The sequence below is a fragment of the Fusarium tjaetaba genome (genome assembly GCF_013396195.1).
Source record: "Fusarium tjaetaba strain NRRL 66243 chromosome Unknown NRRL66243_c0000113, whole genome shotgun sequence".
Taxonomy (NCBI): Eukaryota; Fungi; Ascomycota; class Sordariomycetes; order Hypocreales; family Nectriaceae; genus Fusarium; species Fusarium tjaetaba.
Window position 1 is genome coordinate 151,510 of NW_023501309.1, and position 13,738 is coordinate 165,247.

The window sequence follows — 13,738 nt, forward strand, 5'->3', positions numbered from 1 at the left end:
AAGGACATTTCGGGTTTAGGGGATGCAGTCGATTCGACATGGGTGAGATTTCTGGTGTCAAGGATGACGACGTCAGCGCCGCTAGCTCACGAGACGCGTCGTCGGCTGCCAATCACAATCCTCTTTCAATAGATGTGGGTCAATGATCAGCCGTACCTGACCCTGCAGGCTTAGGGTAACTGAGGTTATTTTGGGATCAACCGCTCTTTGACGACTTGATACTCTCCCCCCGGATTCATGATCTCAAGTCTTTAGGCGTCTAAGGGCTAAGACTATCGCACATTCTCTTATGTTTATATTCTACAGACTCGTAACCAGCGATAGTCGAGCAGTGCGCTGAGCTCGGGTCGTTCATTCACATAAGGAAATCATTTCACGAGATACCTTACATTCAACACGCGATATATACCAAAACCAATCGTTTACTCAAAACCTCAAGTATCATCTACCCAGGTTCCTGGCATTGACGTCCGCTGTTTTGGCATATGCAATCCAATTTTTCTTTCCTTGCGCTTTTGATTGCTGTCAAACCGTTTTTGGGCCATTTGCATTTCCCGATCCATCCATTCCGTCTCCTCCGCACTATAATCGTTGTAGTACCGAAGAGGTAGCCAAAAAGGCCACCCTTTTCGATGTCTATCAGATCCGTCTGGAGCCCCTAAGGTCTGGTGTTCTTTCCAAGCTTCATGCTGTGCAATGTATGCTTGTGTCGAGCCTCCTGGGTATAATGTGAGTGGCGTAGCAAAGTGTTCATGCTCCGTCAAGAGTTCCTTAACAGGGCACTCGTCCTGGATTGAAAGGGCCCAGAATGGAAATTGTCTGCCTCTCGACTCCTTGATGAACAGAACGCGTTTGTAGTTCGAGGAGCCGACTTTCTTCTCATTCCAATATGGCGTATCGTGCCACGTCGCGAAATAGCACTCTGTCTCGACCATGAGATATTCCTTGATGCTGACACCAGCTTGCTCCACAATATCTAGCCATCGATGCACATTTTCCAATATCTCGTCAGTGTCCCAGCTGTAAAACAGTATATCTTTTAAAGCGCTGAAGTCGGTGTCGGATCGAAGCTGTTGATGGATGTCCAACCCTCTGAAGACACAGTCTGCAACAAGGTCTGCCCATCCCTCGATGTTCACTGCTGAAACGTACTTGAACTGTTTCATGGCGTATCTCCAGACCGCAGTATTAAAAGCCACCATGTTGCTTGAGAGATAAGGCTTGCACGCTTCTACACACATCCGCGCATTATAGGGATCTACAATACCTCGCAGGATCATGTGAAATTCGGATGCCAAAATGGAGTCTCGGCGTATCTTGATGTACTCCAGGACGCATCTGGGACCATGTTCGCCATTAAAAGCGTACAAAAACCTTGCACTGCCAACATGATTTCTAGAATGTTAGCATATCCGTTCGTATCTGTCTATAGCTTACGCTTACCTGTTAGATAGATCAAACGTTTGCGTTGCGAGAAATCTGAGAATTGACTTGGATTTTGTCAAGGCTGCCAGCTGTCATGTTGTTAGGGTGATAAACAAATAATGCTTTTCGACTTACGCCCAGAAGAGAAGTTTCATTATCAGGATCATATTCATCCCAGGAAATTACTGTTGCGGGTGTCAGAATGCCTTGAGTGAAATATGTCTTGATTTGACCCAAATTATCATCCATAAAAGCGTATTCAATTTTCTCGCCAATCTGGCGCTGGCCTTGAAGGAGGTAAATGACTCGTGGTATCTGTAGAGTGATACACAATGGGGAGAGACTACCACGCCGTAGCGATAATTTCACGTACAAACTCAGCAATGAAGAACCTATCGTGAAGATAGAATCATCCTGAATTCTTGATGAGCTTGTGTCGAATGAGATTTCTTCCTTGGTTGTCTTTCTCGTCCACTGCACAAAAGCCTTTGTGCTCCAGCCTTGTCTCCATGTATCGACGACAGTTTCTGGACTTTTTTGACGCGCTTGTTGATGCTTGTCGCATTGATCGAGGTGCCTGACACTTGGTGCCTTTCCTAGATCTCTAGCTGTTGAAGTTGTTGTAGCTGTAGTTGGCAAAGGGCCCCGGACAGTCTTATGAGACGTCATAGCCACAGCCCTGAAGGATTAGAAGGAAGTTTGCAGGTTGCGGACTAGATGTACTGTACAGAATGTTTGCGGTCATATGCAGCTGAAGTGAAGAGAGGCAACGGTCCAGTCCATTCGTGGCGAGACGAATCTTGTCTCTATAGCGCAGAAATAGTGCTCCAACAGTCTTCAAAGGGTTTCGGCTATTCTTCTGCGTTCTTGAGATTGTATCGAGAATGCTATGGATATCGGAGACTTTAGAGAGGCATTGCTGGATAATACGACTCAGCTTCTTGAGCAGATTGACTTCCAGGGTAGTGAATCGTTGTGTCCCATTTGAAAGAATGATTTCCAAAGAGCAACAAATGGTCTCAATATCATCAAGCTTGTCGGCGAGACTTACGAGCTCTTCCGCCGCTGACTTGTAGGCTGCGATGTATTCCTTGACAGCCTTTGCTGTCTGCACTAGCTGCATTACTAGTGACACAATTCCGAAACTTAGAGAAGCAGGGTCCATAGTGTGTAAGGAATGTTGACGGTGAAGTCTGGAATACGAGGATGAGACCCGAGTCTTTTGATGTTGGCGATGAGGGAAATCGGGCTGCGCAGAATGCCTTGGAGGGGCTGTGCAAAACATGGCGATCTTATTCGATGGATGTTTTCTCATCGCCGACTTGTTTTGAACTGTGATTCGTCTACTCTGGCAGCCTGCATAAGGAGGGGTACAGTTTATGGGCGAACCACCTGATCCCATAGTTTCACCAAAACAACAATGATTTGTATGAGTTCAAATAGGAGCTGACCGTGCACAAATAATCCATCATCTAAAGTCTCTCTTATTCCACCCATGCACCAGGTATGTTCTGCCACCCGTTCCTTTTACTGTTGAGCTTTTGACGCCTACGCTGCTCCTTTCGCTCGAAACGACGCTCCTTCAACTCGCAAGCTCGATCGGCCCAGTCTGCTAGTCGAGGCCTGTCCTCATCATCCGAAACTTCCGGTTTATACCGATTGAGAGGCGGCATGACTGGCCAATATATCATCGCAAAGTGTGATGAATCGAGGTTCACACCACTGTTCCATTGTTTGTGTACGTCTGTACGTTCATTCCAGCCCCCCCACTGGATTCTGCTGTCCCTATTTCGCAGTGCTGGGAATTCAGTCAAAAGTTCGCGTATCGGGCACGACTTGTCAGCTCGTTCGATCCAGTAAGGGACCGTGTAGCCCTTATAATGTCCTCAGCGAGGGATTCTTCGAACAATGCCCTCGTCGCAAATTTGAGTGTCGGCCCAGTTCTTGAAAGACCTTTTTATAGCAACCCTTAGGCAATTTGATACATCAACCTGAGCCAACTCCAAGATGTCAATCCAACGGCAGAGACTTTGCCAAGCAGCATCAGAGTTGAAGGAATATTGCTGAATAAACCAGAGAGTGCTTTTAAAATGGCATTCAGAGCTGGTAATCAAGTCCCGACCGCGTGGGACCGCGTTTGCAAGTAGGGATGCCCAGTTCTCAATCGGAGAACTTGACGTCTGATAAATTGAAACTAAGCCAAACATATAGCTGACCTGTCTCAAAACGACATCATTGAAGCCCTCCAAATCGTCAAGAAAATACTGTCGACAGGCTTCTACATAAGCTATCATATGGCGAGCTTCGTGGCAATGGAAAAAGCGGCGGAACTCCTCCAGGGTCATTTGCATCTTGCGCATATGGATGTAGTCGAGAATGCATGAGAAGCCTTCGTCTGTCTTGGGCCATCGACATGGAAAGTCTAAAAGGGCTACATGGTTTCTGCGATCTTTAGCAGCCAGCATCACATTGAGTCCCCATTGACTGTACCTACCTTTCTTCGCTAAAATCCATATGATCCTTCAAAAAGTTGAGAACCTTGCGAGATTTAAATGATATGGCGAGCTAAAACAGAGTCAGTGCACTGATGAAAAAATTCCGAGCAGCTTACTTACGCCCAATAAGGATGCTTCGTCCTCAGGATTATATTCAGTATACGTGACTATCGTGGCGGTCGTGAGGAGACCTTGGCTGAAGAACCCGACAATCGCTTGTATATTGTCTGACTCAAAGGCCTTCCGGACACTGATGCCGAAGTCGCTGCCACGATTGGATATCATGAGCACCCTCGGAACTTGCAAGCGAATAGTGAGAGGTGCAAGAGGTCCTCTCATTAACGAAAATTGTATGTATATGTTCAATAATGATGACCCAAAAGTGAAAGTTGAGCTTTCCTGTACCTGCGCTGAGACTTGAGTTTCAGTACCAAGAATCGTTCTTAACTTCTGTGTCTTTTGAAGAAACGCTAGACTTGAGCATTGTCGTCTCCATTTCTCAACCAAAACTTGTGAAGGGTCTTGGGCAGGCTGGACATGGTAATCTGATGCGCCGGACTCTTGATTTGGTTGGAAGCCACCTGTGTTCTGTGTGGGCCGAATGGGGGGGAGCGACAGGTTCGGCGGTTGGACGGGCTTTACGCTCATGGCACTAGATTATTCAGGTAGCCATACTGATATTGTGGCATCATACTTATGCTGAGAACGCCGACAAAGATAAGGTAAGAAAGCCGACTAAATTGTCAAGACTTTCGACACAAGAGGCAAGCTTACGTCTGTAGTTGAGAAGTATGTAGCCCGTGCTTCTGAAGGGACTGCGAGTCTTGCTGAGATTTCTAGAGATCTTTGTGATTTCCTGGTAGACATGGGATACTTCGACGCAGCACTCTTTAATGGTGCATTGGAGGTTATCGAACATAACAGACTGCCCAATTGTAAAGGACGAACCACTAGCCTCCGATAGAGCTATGTTCAGAAGTTTGCAGACATCTTCAAGCTTATCAAGCTTGCGACAAATGTGATCCAGTTCTTTTGCCGCCGATCTGTGGTCGTTGACCAGCTCCTTGATAGTGATTATCGTTTTGACTAGCTGCATAGATAGAGGAACAATCCCGATGGCCATTGAAATTGGCTCCATGGTGAGTAACTCGGCGTTTCTGGAATTGAGGTCGAGGTTAAGGCCGAGGGAAATGAAAATTCCACTGAGGGGTTATAGCCAGCGATGTATGTATGACAGGTTTCAGACTGCGATGAAAACAATGTACAAGGCGGGGGAAAATACTTGATTCGAGATGGTGATTCATCCAGTATATGCAGCTTACCGAGAAATGAACTGACTGGACCTGTGTATCGTCAGGAAGCGAGGGGCTGCAGTAACCCTCGACTAATGACTGGCAAAATAATGGCCTGCAAATTTAGAACAGTTTAATGAAGACATGAACATTTAGTCAAGCAGCGAAGTGATGCTGCGTGGGCAAGCCCAGATTCCATATGGTGAAAGGTCATAAATATACAACAAAAATAATTTCGATTATGTTCATAATGCCCTTCCAACGATGACCTTCCCAGGGTCTTCAGGTAGACGACCCCATAGCTCATCAGTGCTTTGGTTGTTCCCAGGATAAGCAGACAAACTCTCCACGTCAACCTCTCTCAAAACGTGTATGCTATCATTAGTCGGAGCCGCTGGTATCGGATTGGTAGCCGCAATAGTTGTGTTGGTCCGAGAATCGCCAGCGTGGATAAAGCCTCTGGTACTTGAGGTTGTTCCTTTAGTAGTCCCCTTGTGCATAGACGACAACGGCACCAGAGTACTCTGATTCTCGGTATTCTTTGTCGGACGTGACCGAGTTCCGCTACGATTGCGAACGAATTCAATGAGCTCGCTGAGAACCGCAAATTCTAGCTTGAGTTTGATCGAGTAGGTGACCAGCTTGATACCTTGCTCCCAGACATAAAGATCATGGAACTCTATCGCAAGAAGAGCGATGTCCATTAGGATGATGACGAAGTTGATCGTGAAAAGCTTGTACAGCATGGATTTTGTGTTACCGAAAGCTGTCTTGAGGATCTCCGTTGACTTCCAGATGTATAGACCGGAGATGATGAGTTCCTGCAGATAAAATATGGACATGGAGATCTTTTCCATGATGTTGAATACATTGTTGAAGCCCTTTCTATTGTCACTTGGACTGTACTCTGATCCGAAGAGCAGCACAGTCATCGTCGAGTGCTAGGCCGTGGTCAGTTGGGAACCGTGTTGAGCAAGAGTATGACTTACCCAAACTAGACCGTTGATGATGATCATAATGAGAACGGCTCGTAAAATCTTGACGTCGGTGACAATCAGGTGAAGTCGCGAGTACAAAACAACAGACTGGCCAGTAATGACGAGGACCCATCCAACAGTCTCAATGATCATGCCAACATAATCGTGTGTAAGGTCGAAGTAGACAATGAGCCATCCTAGACAATACGGGATGATTCCGAATGATGCAATGAGAATACTCCAGAAGTAAAGTCCCGATCGTCTTTTGAAGGTAAGAGAGATGAGGGTGAGTAGTTCGATCGCATTGTAGAGCGATAACGTCGAGGCAACCTTGTTTAAGTGTCAGTACATACCAGTACCGAGAGGGGCATACAAGTACAACTTACAACAACAAAGACATCTCTACCGATGTAGACTGTTTCATCGATGGTTGAGTAGTGAGCATCCCATTTATCGCGATGGGGTAACATCATTGTGGTCAGTCGAAAGAAGCCTGAACAGTGGTGAAGGCAAAATATCTCAACAGAGAAGCCTGCTTACGACGACAAAGGCAGCTTGGCACATAAATGAGCGAAGTAGTCCATGCTTATCTGGGCACTGCCGAGGCGTCAAGGCGTCATGACGGATAATGCCAGGGGTTCAAGGCCGAGAAGCTTGATACTCTGAAGAACGGTCTCGATCGGCACTCACTATAGCTTAGTTGTAGTAGGATTGCCTTGGTATGACGCCAAATCTGTGTTATAGGTCCTTTAGCATATGGCGATGAAAGTCAAAGATTGTCGTGGCTTGTAGAGAGCGCGTATGACCCAGTAAGTAACGCCATAACATTCCAAGCATCCCGTGCGCCCGCTATAAGTCGGAGGAGCTGATTCAGAGCTGATCTCGAACTTCAATAAAAACACAATAACGCACCCTCTGATAGATTCTCAAGCTACTACTGACGAGCTTGTGTCCAGTAGGCGACTCGTAGTTCAATCTAGACCCCTCAGCTGTTGGGTCAGATGATGACCTTGGTGTTGTCTCGTTTGAGACTCCATGGCTTCAATGATCTCACAGTGACTGTCCCTCGCGCCAATAGTCGCCGGTCTTCATCCCCCAAGCAAGAGAGGAATATGAAGAGACGATCAATTCCTGTCATCGAGCGTGTGTAACCTGAGCCAAAAGGTTTTGACACGCTTGTTGCCATGGATGTGAGACATCCCGATCATCTAAGACAAAAACAGCTTGATAGCTTGGCCAACTGGGGATTGGTGGCTTGAAGTTAAGCTTCTGTTCATGGTTGTCATGGACGTTTTCGATCTGTACCTGCATTAAACCCAAGTGGGCTACCCAAAAAAGCCTTGGTACAGGATTGTCACTTTTCACCTCGGTTTGAAGGTTCGGTACGCAAATATCCTGCAGCTTGAAGATTGAAGCATCACCGACCAAGACTCATCAAGGCATTTGGAAGTAGTAGCCATCGATCCAAAACTCAAGTGTCAAATTCCACGAAAAGGTTTATTCCACATCTCTGTCAGCACCATAACAAAAACCTTGTATGACGAATTGATCCATCAACCCCCCTCCGCTCAACATTCGTTCCAATACCGATCCTGACCCTGGTCCTCGCATAGTTTCTTGAACTTATTGATATTCTCTCCCTCTGTGTCACAGAACCACTGTGCCCAATGATTGCAGAAGCAATACTCATTTCCTACACGGCTGCAAATTTTCGTAGTCATTGCGGCCTCTTCAGCAGTGGACTTTTCGGGGTTCTTGCAACGGTACGTGTTGGAACTGCAAGAGACAGATACCACGGGGGCAAGTAGAACAAGAAACTGAGAGGAATTGCATAGCTATAAGCGGATTGCAGTGCTAGTTTGGCTTTGGTGAGTGAAACTCTTGGTGATGGTAAAGATGAAAGGCGATGCTGGATAACTGTGCATGCTTTATGGTCCGGTGTGATCTGTCGTGATATTTATACAGCGCCCTCGGTGGTCCTTCTGCTGAACCAGAGTGAGTTCGTGCTAATATTCCGGGGGCTATCACGATGGTGTGACTGTCTCTATATAAGACCAGGATATTATGCGACCGGTGGGACAAGGAGATCATGTTTCTCTGGTTTGCGCGACATCGGCCGCTACTCTACCGTTCAATGACGGATCCAAGATCCGAATCCAAAAGACTGATATATGACTTGGGCTGAGACAAGCACTGGCTTTCGGTTGTTGAAACCTTTCTATTACGACGTCGCGACTGACCCCCGTGGTCTCATGTAACAGTGCAGCTGGGAACGCATCATGGTAATGTCTTGTTGCAAGTTGGTACTAGGTAATGCCAACCAAGAGCCACTGTATCTGTCCTAGTATATAACGAATTCTTGTTCAACAGGGTTCGTTTGGAGAAATTCTCCCTGCATGATTCCATCTACATACGCATCTCCTGCAAAGGTGAAACCTCCCTCATCACGTGGACGGAGTACAATGGGAGGACCAGTGCCAAAAAGAAGTGTTACGACGTCCTTTGGCTGTATATACTCGTGACCTAGGCCAAACATCCCCTTCTGTGTCTTGAATAGAGATCTCCCTTGCATTGCGAAAAAGGCACCGCGTTGGATTCGGTCGACTGCATGGGGAAGTTTTTCAGCTAAAGTCCAGTTTGGTGATTCTGAAAATGACAATGGCACTGTGTCTAGGTAAGCAATCTGCGAGGCGGTAAGACTTTCGCTGCTTATTGATTCCTGTCGCATCACAGAACGAATGAGTGAACGAACTTTGGGATGATTATCCTCCAAAGCTGCATCACGAGATCGGAGAGTCCTCCACACATAGTCCTCACTAGGTCCGGAGGTTTCTGGCAGTTGTACAAAGTCGATGATTGATGATATTCGGCGCAAATTCTCATTCTCACTCTCTCCCGGGACATATGCAGAACAGTCCTCACCGCCTTGCCATACGTCTGTTATCGAATCCGCTAAATACCCATATCTGCGAAGGATACCGGACTGATTATCGCCATCAAGAAATACTGGGGCGGGATTATCAATGTTCCCAGATGCATGATACATTGTTCTTGTAGGGTTGATGGGCCACATCTGGCAGCCGTTGGGTCCACCTTTGCGCCAGTCAATCACCCACGACGGTATTTCATCCTGTCGATCTTCGCTCGGCATGCATAGATCTATGTCAAGGCGGTCTGTATCACATTCATACATGGCCCTTGTTGCCACAGTGAATACCTCTTTCACCGACAAACGGTAGTCGGCTTTGAGACCTAACTTGCCATTTTCAGTTATGACTCCAAGGAGGGCGAATATAAGATCTCTGGGGTCGGCTGCGGTATATAATTGCGGAGGAGGCCCTGAAAGGCCATGACAAAGTAGCCGTGACAATGGTATCTTTTGCCCTTGTTGATACAAACGCCGCGTCAAGATAGGTAATTTTATAGAAATGCCCCGTGAACCCATATGAAAGAGATCTCTTGAGGCATCTAGAGGCATAAATCTGTACAAGCGGCTACAGAGTTCAAGTGACCTAAGTGTCTGCTCAATGAACTCCAGTGACGCCGATTTGCCTCCACACATGATAAGGACGCTCTTCGCTAGGGCAACTTCTTGATTGATCCAGATTCTCGTCCAATACGTCCGCCCCATCATGTCATACAGTCCTTTTGATATGTCGTTACAACCCGACTTTTGCGGTTTGAGGCAAGTGTCTTGTATGAGGCCGACAAAAAAGGTCGCCAATTCGGGTTTAGAAACAAATGGTCGAATGACCTCGAGGTTCAAATGAAAAGGGTCTTTGGGATAGGCAAAGAGCTTCTTAAGGTAGGAAACAAGATAGGCATCAAATCTTTTGTCGATTTCAATCTTAAAGGCTTTCGGTCCGATGCGAGCACAGAAGTCCATCGCGGCATCGGTACTGAGTGTGCCTTCGCCTAGCCATGAGTACACACGAGACGCACTGCTGAAAATCTCTCTCATCATCCCGACTTGATAGCTCTTCTCATCAATATTCTTCTGTTGGATGCATATGCTATCAATCCAGAGCCATCCGGTGACGCCATTACTGCGAAGTTGCATCAAGGCCTGGTAGAGGTTCCTGCGTATACGAAATAACACTCTATTGACAAGAATGTACTGCTGCTCAGATGCATCGCCCCAAACATATGAGAGTGCCGAGTAGGTTCCATCTTCGATGTAGCCGTGGCGGAGGTCGAGAGAAAGGCGGGTGTCATGGGGTGAAGGCGGAAGCACACGTACGAGCCTGATCTGTGAGTTATCGCGCCGCAAACTTTTATATATGGCCATGCCGTAGATAGTAATATAGTATCGATGGGGGGCTAGGTGTGTGACAAGGTTCAGAGGTTAAAAGAGCCAAGGCGAAAGGTAAAGAATGCTGATTGTGAAATAAGGTCAATGACCAGGTTCTGTGGCATACTTTTTACGTGCCTATGCGATAGTGCTGATGTTGGCTCTAGTAATATTCCATTTGAGGTTATCATTATTTGAGCACGAAGTCCCCTCGTCTACAAGCTTTATGCCTAGGCATGCGGGGAGAAGTGACGTATGCCAAACGACTGAGGGCTTTCAACACCCAACCAATTTGCAGGCTAAAATAGTTCAGGAGATACAAGAGAACTTCTGACGTTTAACTGGTAGGTTGAGATTAGTCCTCGGTCATCTTGCCTCCCCTCCTGTGTCATAGTACGACCTCACGCTGAAACAAGGTACTTGGCAACAGGAATCAACTATTCGCAAGGAATATTTGTCTCTGAATTATCCACCTAATCATCAAGAGGAGTCGATCATTCGTTGGCAGCGTCGTGGTCCTCGATGTCAGTCGTGCCACGTAACGTCTTGTACCTCTTCATCTGCTGTGACTGCTCTGACTCATCACCGTTTAATATCCTGGTGATTCTCTTCGCAAGCTCCTACCCTTCAAAGTAAGCGCCCTGCAAGTACCCGAGGACCCGCTGAGCTAGCTTCACCAGCAAAGAACAATTGATCCACGTTCGCACTGAGGTTCTGGTGTTTCTCCAGCGTCATACCAACGGGCCAGTTAATATAGGACCGGTACGACCCCCTGTTTCTCATTTTAGCGAACATCGCAGCGCGGGGAACGGCGTGACTCACTCTTCCATACTCCATCGGGTAACATAAATGCGGTGGGCTCGGGAACGTCCTTATCGGGGAACATAGAACGCAGTACCTTCATGATCTCCTTCTTGGTCTTTGAATCTGACTGTTGCTCAGCTTCGTAAGCCTGCTGTTGCACAGCTGTGCCAAACAGGATATTTGACCCTGGAATGAAACCCGGTGTACTCAGAGACCAAAACAATGGGTAGCAGCCGCGTTGTTCTGGGTCAGCGTACAGGAAGTACTGTGTGTCCTCGGGCCAAAACGCCTCGTTGAACTGCATAAAGATTTTCGTGTATGTTCCCATCTGTATCTGCTGAATGGCTTCTCTCTTCCAGCGGGGAAGCGTAGGCTTGAAGTCAACGGCGTCGTTTTGGAGGACACTGACAGAGAAGGCACACATGGCGTAATCTGCTTCGACACACCCGTTGTTGGTATCGATCTTGACACCCTTAGTGGTGTACTCAATCTTTTTGATCGTAGTCTTCAATCGAAGTCTTGGGGTCGTTCTTCTTAAGGAACTCTTTCGCTTCTCCAACGAGCCAAGCATTGTATCCCCGCTGATCGATAACAAGATTGGTCTCGTCACTGAAATGCTTGAAGGTAGCATTGTTTCCAGCGACACCATACACGAAACCACTTTTTTCTGGAGTATATGCCGTCTCAAAATCCCAGCGACACCAGTCTGCAGCAGCCATCTTCCTATCCCTCTTTGGTTTCCAGCCAACAAGGCTGAGACCAGCACGAGTTGATGTTTCTTGAAGATTCTCGGTGAAGATATAACCAGCCTCCTGTGAAGCAATCTCAAATTTCTGGTCAAAGAGTTCGATCAGATCAGTATAGTCAGAAGCTCCAGTCTCGCCGTAAGTGATGATCGCACTATCGTTGGAATATGTATTCTTTACTTTGTGCTTCTTATACAAACGCACCAATGGCTCTTCCAAAGCTTTGATGCGGTGTTACTACTCTTGATACATAAAGAGACAATCTAGGCGGGCGTTGCTACAGGCTACTTCCAAGATACGTATTAAACTTGTAAAAGTTCTCGAATGCTTTGACAGCAAGATGTATCTAACAGCCTATCAAACGTGAAGGTATCAAACGTGAAGGACCTTGCCATGCGCAAAGGCCACAACGAGAGTCAACTGTGCTACTTGTCCGTGCGTTGGTGAGAGCCAACCCTGACCTGTAGCTAGGTATTTAACTTATGTCACGGGAACTGGCAACAGCAAATGGGCATCTTGTGGGTATATGGAATTCGGAATCTTAGTAAAAATGGTGCGAATGCTACTTCTAAGAGTTTGTGTCGATGCTAGATGTTCCTCGACTCCTCCGATCAAGACATATCCATCTGTCAAGTTGTCTCCCTACCGCCTCCATGTACATTGAATATTCCCTTCAGTGCTGGAGATGGAGCTGTTTTGCAAATTGCTGCGAAAGTTGGTGTTGTTGGGCATTTGCATTGGGCGAGTGTGGGCGGACTGCTGAGTCGGATGCATCTGATATCCAACTTGAGTGCCGAGTTGCAGAGCAGGCGTCATCAGTGGGTGCTCCTGGGGACCGGCAGCCGGAGCGCTATCTCCGGGGAGAACAGGGGGCAGTTTTGACAGGGACTTGAAGTGCAGTTGCGTGCCTTGTGCAGTGGCCCTTTCCATCTTTTTTTCGATGTATTGGACTTGTTGTAAAAACTTGCTGACAAGAATGCGACCTAGTCTTCCACGGTCGAAGTGGAGGCCACAAGCCTTGGCAACGGCCTTGATGCCGACTTTGCCGCGGTTGTTATGAATGATAAACGCTATGTCAGCCTGGGTAGACTGGCACAGGAAAAGACGAAAACGGGTTCCTGTATTGAGTTTGTTGTTGTAGAACTGGGCGTCCTTGCCGCAGATTGAGTTGGGATGATGACGGCACATTGTTAAAAAGATGCTATGCTGTGATGGTAAAGGTAGATCAATTTATAATGTCAAGGTTGGATTTATTTTGGATTGGGGATGAGATTGGGAAGGTTTATATACTTTTGGGAAATTAAGTGTTTGTCTCATCCTCAAAGGCTTGATGTTTTTGTTTATTGAGCATCGTAATCAAAGTTCAAAGACCGGCAAACATGATATTCACCTCTTGAAACTTTAAGTGGGCAAACTACTGCGGACAAAGAAAATGAATATGTATCCCTGAGCTCTTTGTTGAGCATGTTTTCATTCATCGCAATGCAATGTTTTAGCGAAGAAAGGTCACATTTGGACTGACAGTCAATCACACTTGGCATCCACCCACCACTCTCCGAGTTTTATCTTGCCCTCCTTCATGTCAGATCTCACATGGTATTATTCTCTTCTATACATCGCTCTTATGAGCATCGCTCTTGTTGAGACTTGTGGTTGAGAGCTTATGCCGGCAGACAGAACTCAGCTCTTGTGAACACATTATACAACA

General features: G+C 46.8%; 5 protein-coding genes across 5 annotated transcripts; all 5 read right to left on the reverse strand.

Moving 5' to 3' along the window:
• Positions 1-434: 434 nt before the first annotated feature.
• FTJAE_5913 (uncharacterized protein) lies at positions 435-2,590 on the reverse strand (the record flags this gene model as incomplete). The annotated part of the gene is made up of 4 exons (XM_037352471.1): positions 435-1,338; positions 1,444-1,514; positions 1,561-2,104; positions 2,154-2,590. 4 exons carry the CDS (start codon positions 2,588-2,590, stop codon positions 435-437), a joined length of 1,956 nt encoding a protein of 651 aa, XP_037206967.1.
• Positions 2,591-3,311: 721 nt separating this feature from the next.
• On the reverse strand, positions 3,312-5,058 carry FTJAE_5914 (uncharacterized protein; the record flags this gene model as incomplete). Its single annotated transcript, XM_037352472.1, has 4 exons — positions 3,312-3,867; positions 3,920-3,990; positions 4,041-4,219; positions 4,695-5,058. 4 exons carry the CDS (start codon positions 5,056-5,058, stop codon positions 3,312-3,314), a joined length of 1,170 nt encoding a protein of 389 aa, XP_037206968.1.
• A 399-nt stretch (positions 5,059-5,457) lies between these two features.
• FTJAE_5915 (uncharacterized protein) lies at positions 5,458-6,662 on the reverse strand (the record flags this gene model as incomplete). The annotated part of the gene is made up of 3 exons (XM_037352473.1): positions 5,458-6,153; positions 6,202-6,519; positions 6,576-6,662. 3 exons carry the CDS (start codon positions 6,660-6,662, stop codon positions 5,458-5,460), a joined length of 1,101 nt encoding a protein of 366 aa, XP_037206969.1.
• A 1,868-nt stretch (positions 6,663-8,530) lies between these two features.
• Positions 8,531-11,708, reverse strand: FTJAE_5916 (heterokaryon incompatibility protein; the record flags this gene model as incomplete). The annotated part of the gene is made up of 3 exons (XM_037352474.1): positions 8,531-10,438; positions 11,218-11,252; positions 11,303-11,708. 3 exons carry the CDS (start codon positions 11,706-11,708, stop codon positions 8,531-8,533), a joined length of 2,349 nt encoding a protein of 782 aa, XP_037206970.1.
• Positions 11,709-11,769: 61 nt separating this feature from the next.
• On the reverse strand, positions 11,770-13,218 carry FTJAE_5917 (n1-acetylpolyamine oxidase; the record flags this gene model as incomplete). The annotated part of the gene is made up of 2 exons (XM_037352475.1): positions 11,770-12,251; positions 12,690-13,218. 2 exons carry the CDS (start codon positions 13,216-13,218, stop codon positions 11,770-11,772), a joined length of 1,011 nt encoding a protein of 336 aa, XP_037206971.1.
• Between the last annotated feature and the right edge of the window lie 520 nt (positions 13,219-13,738).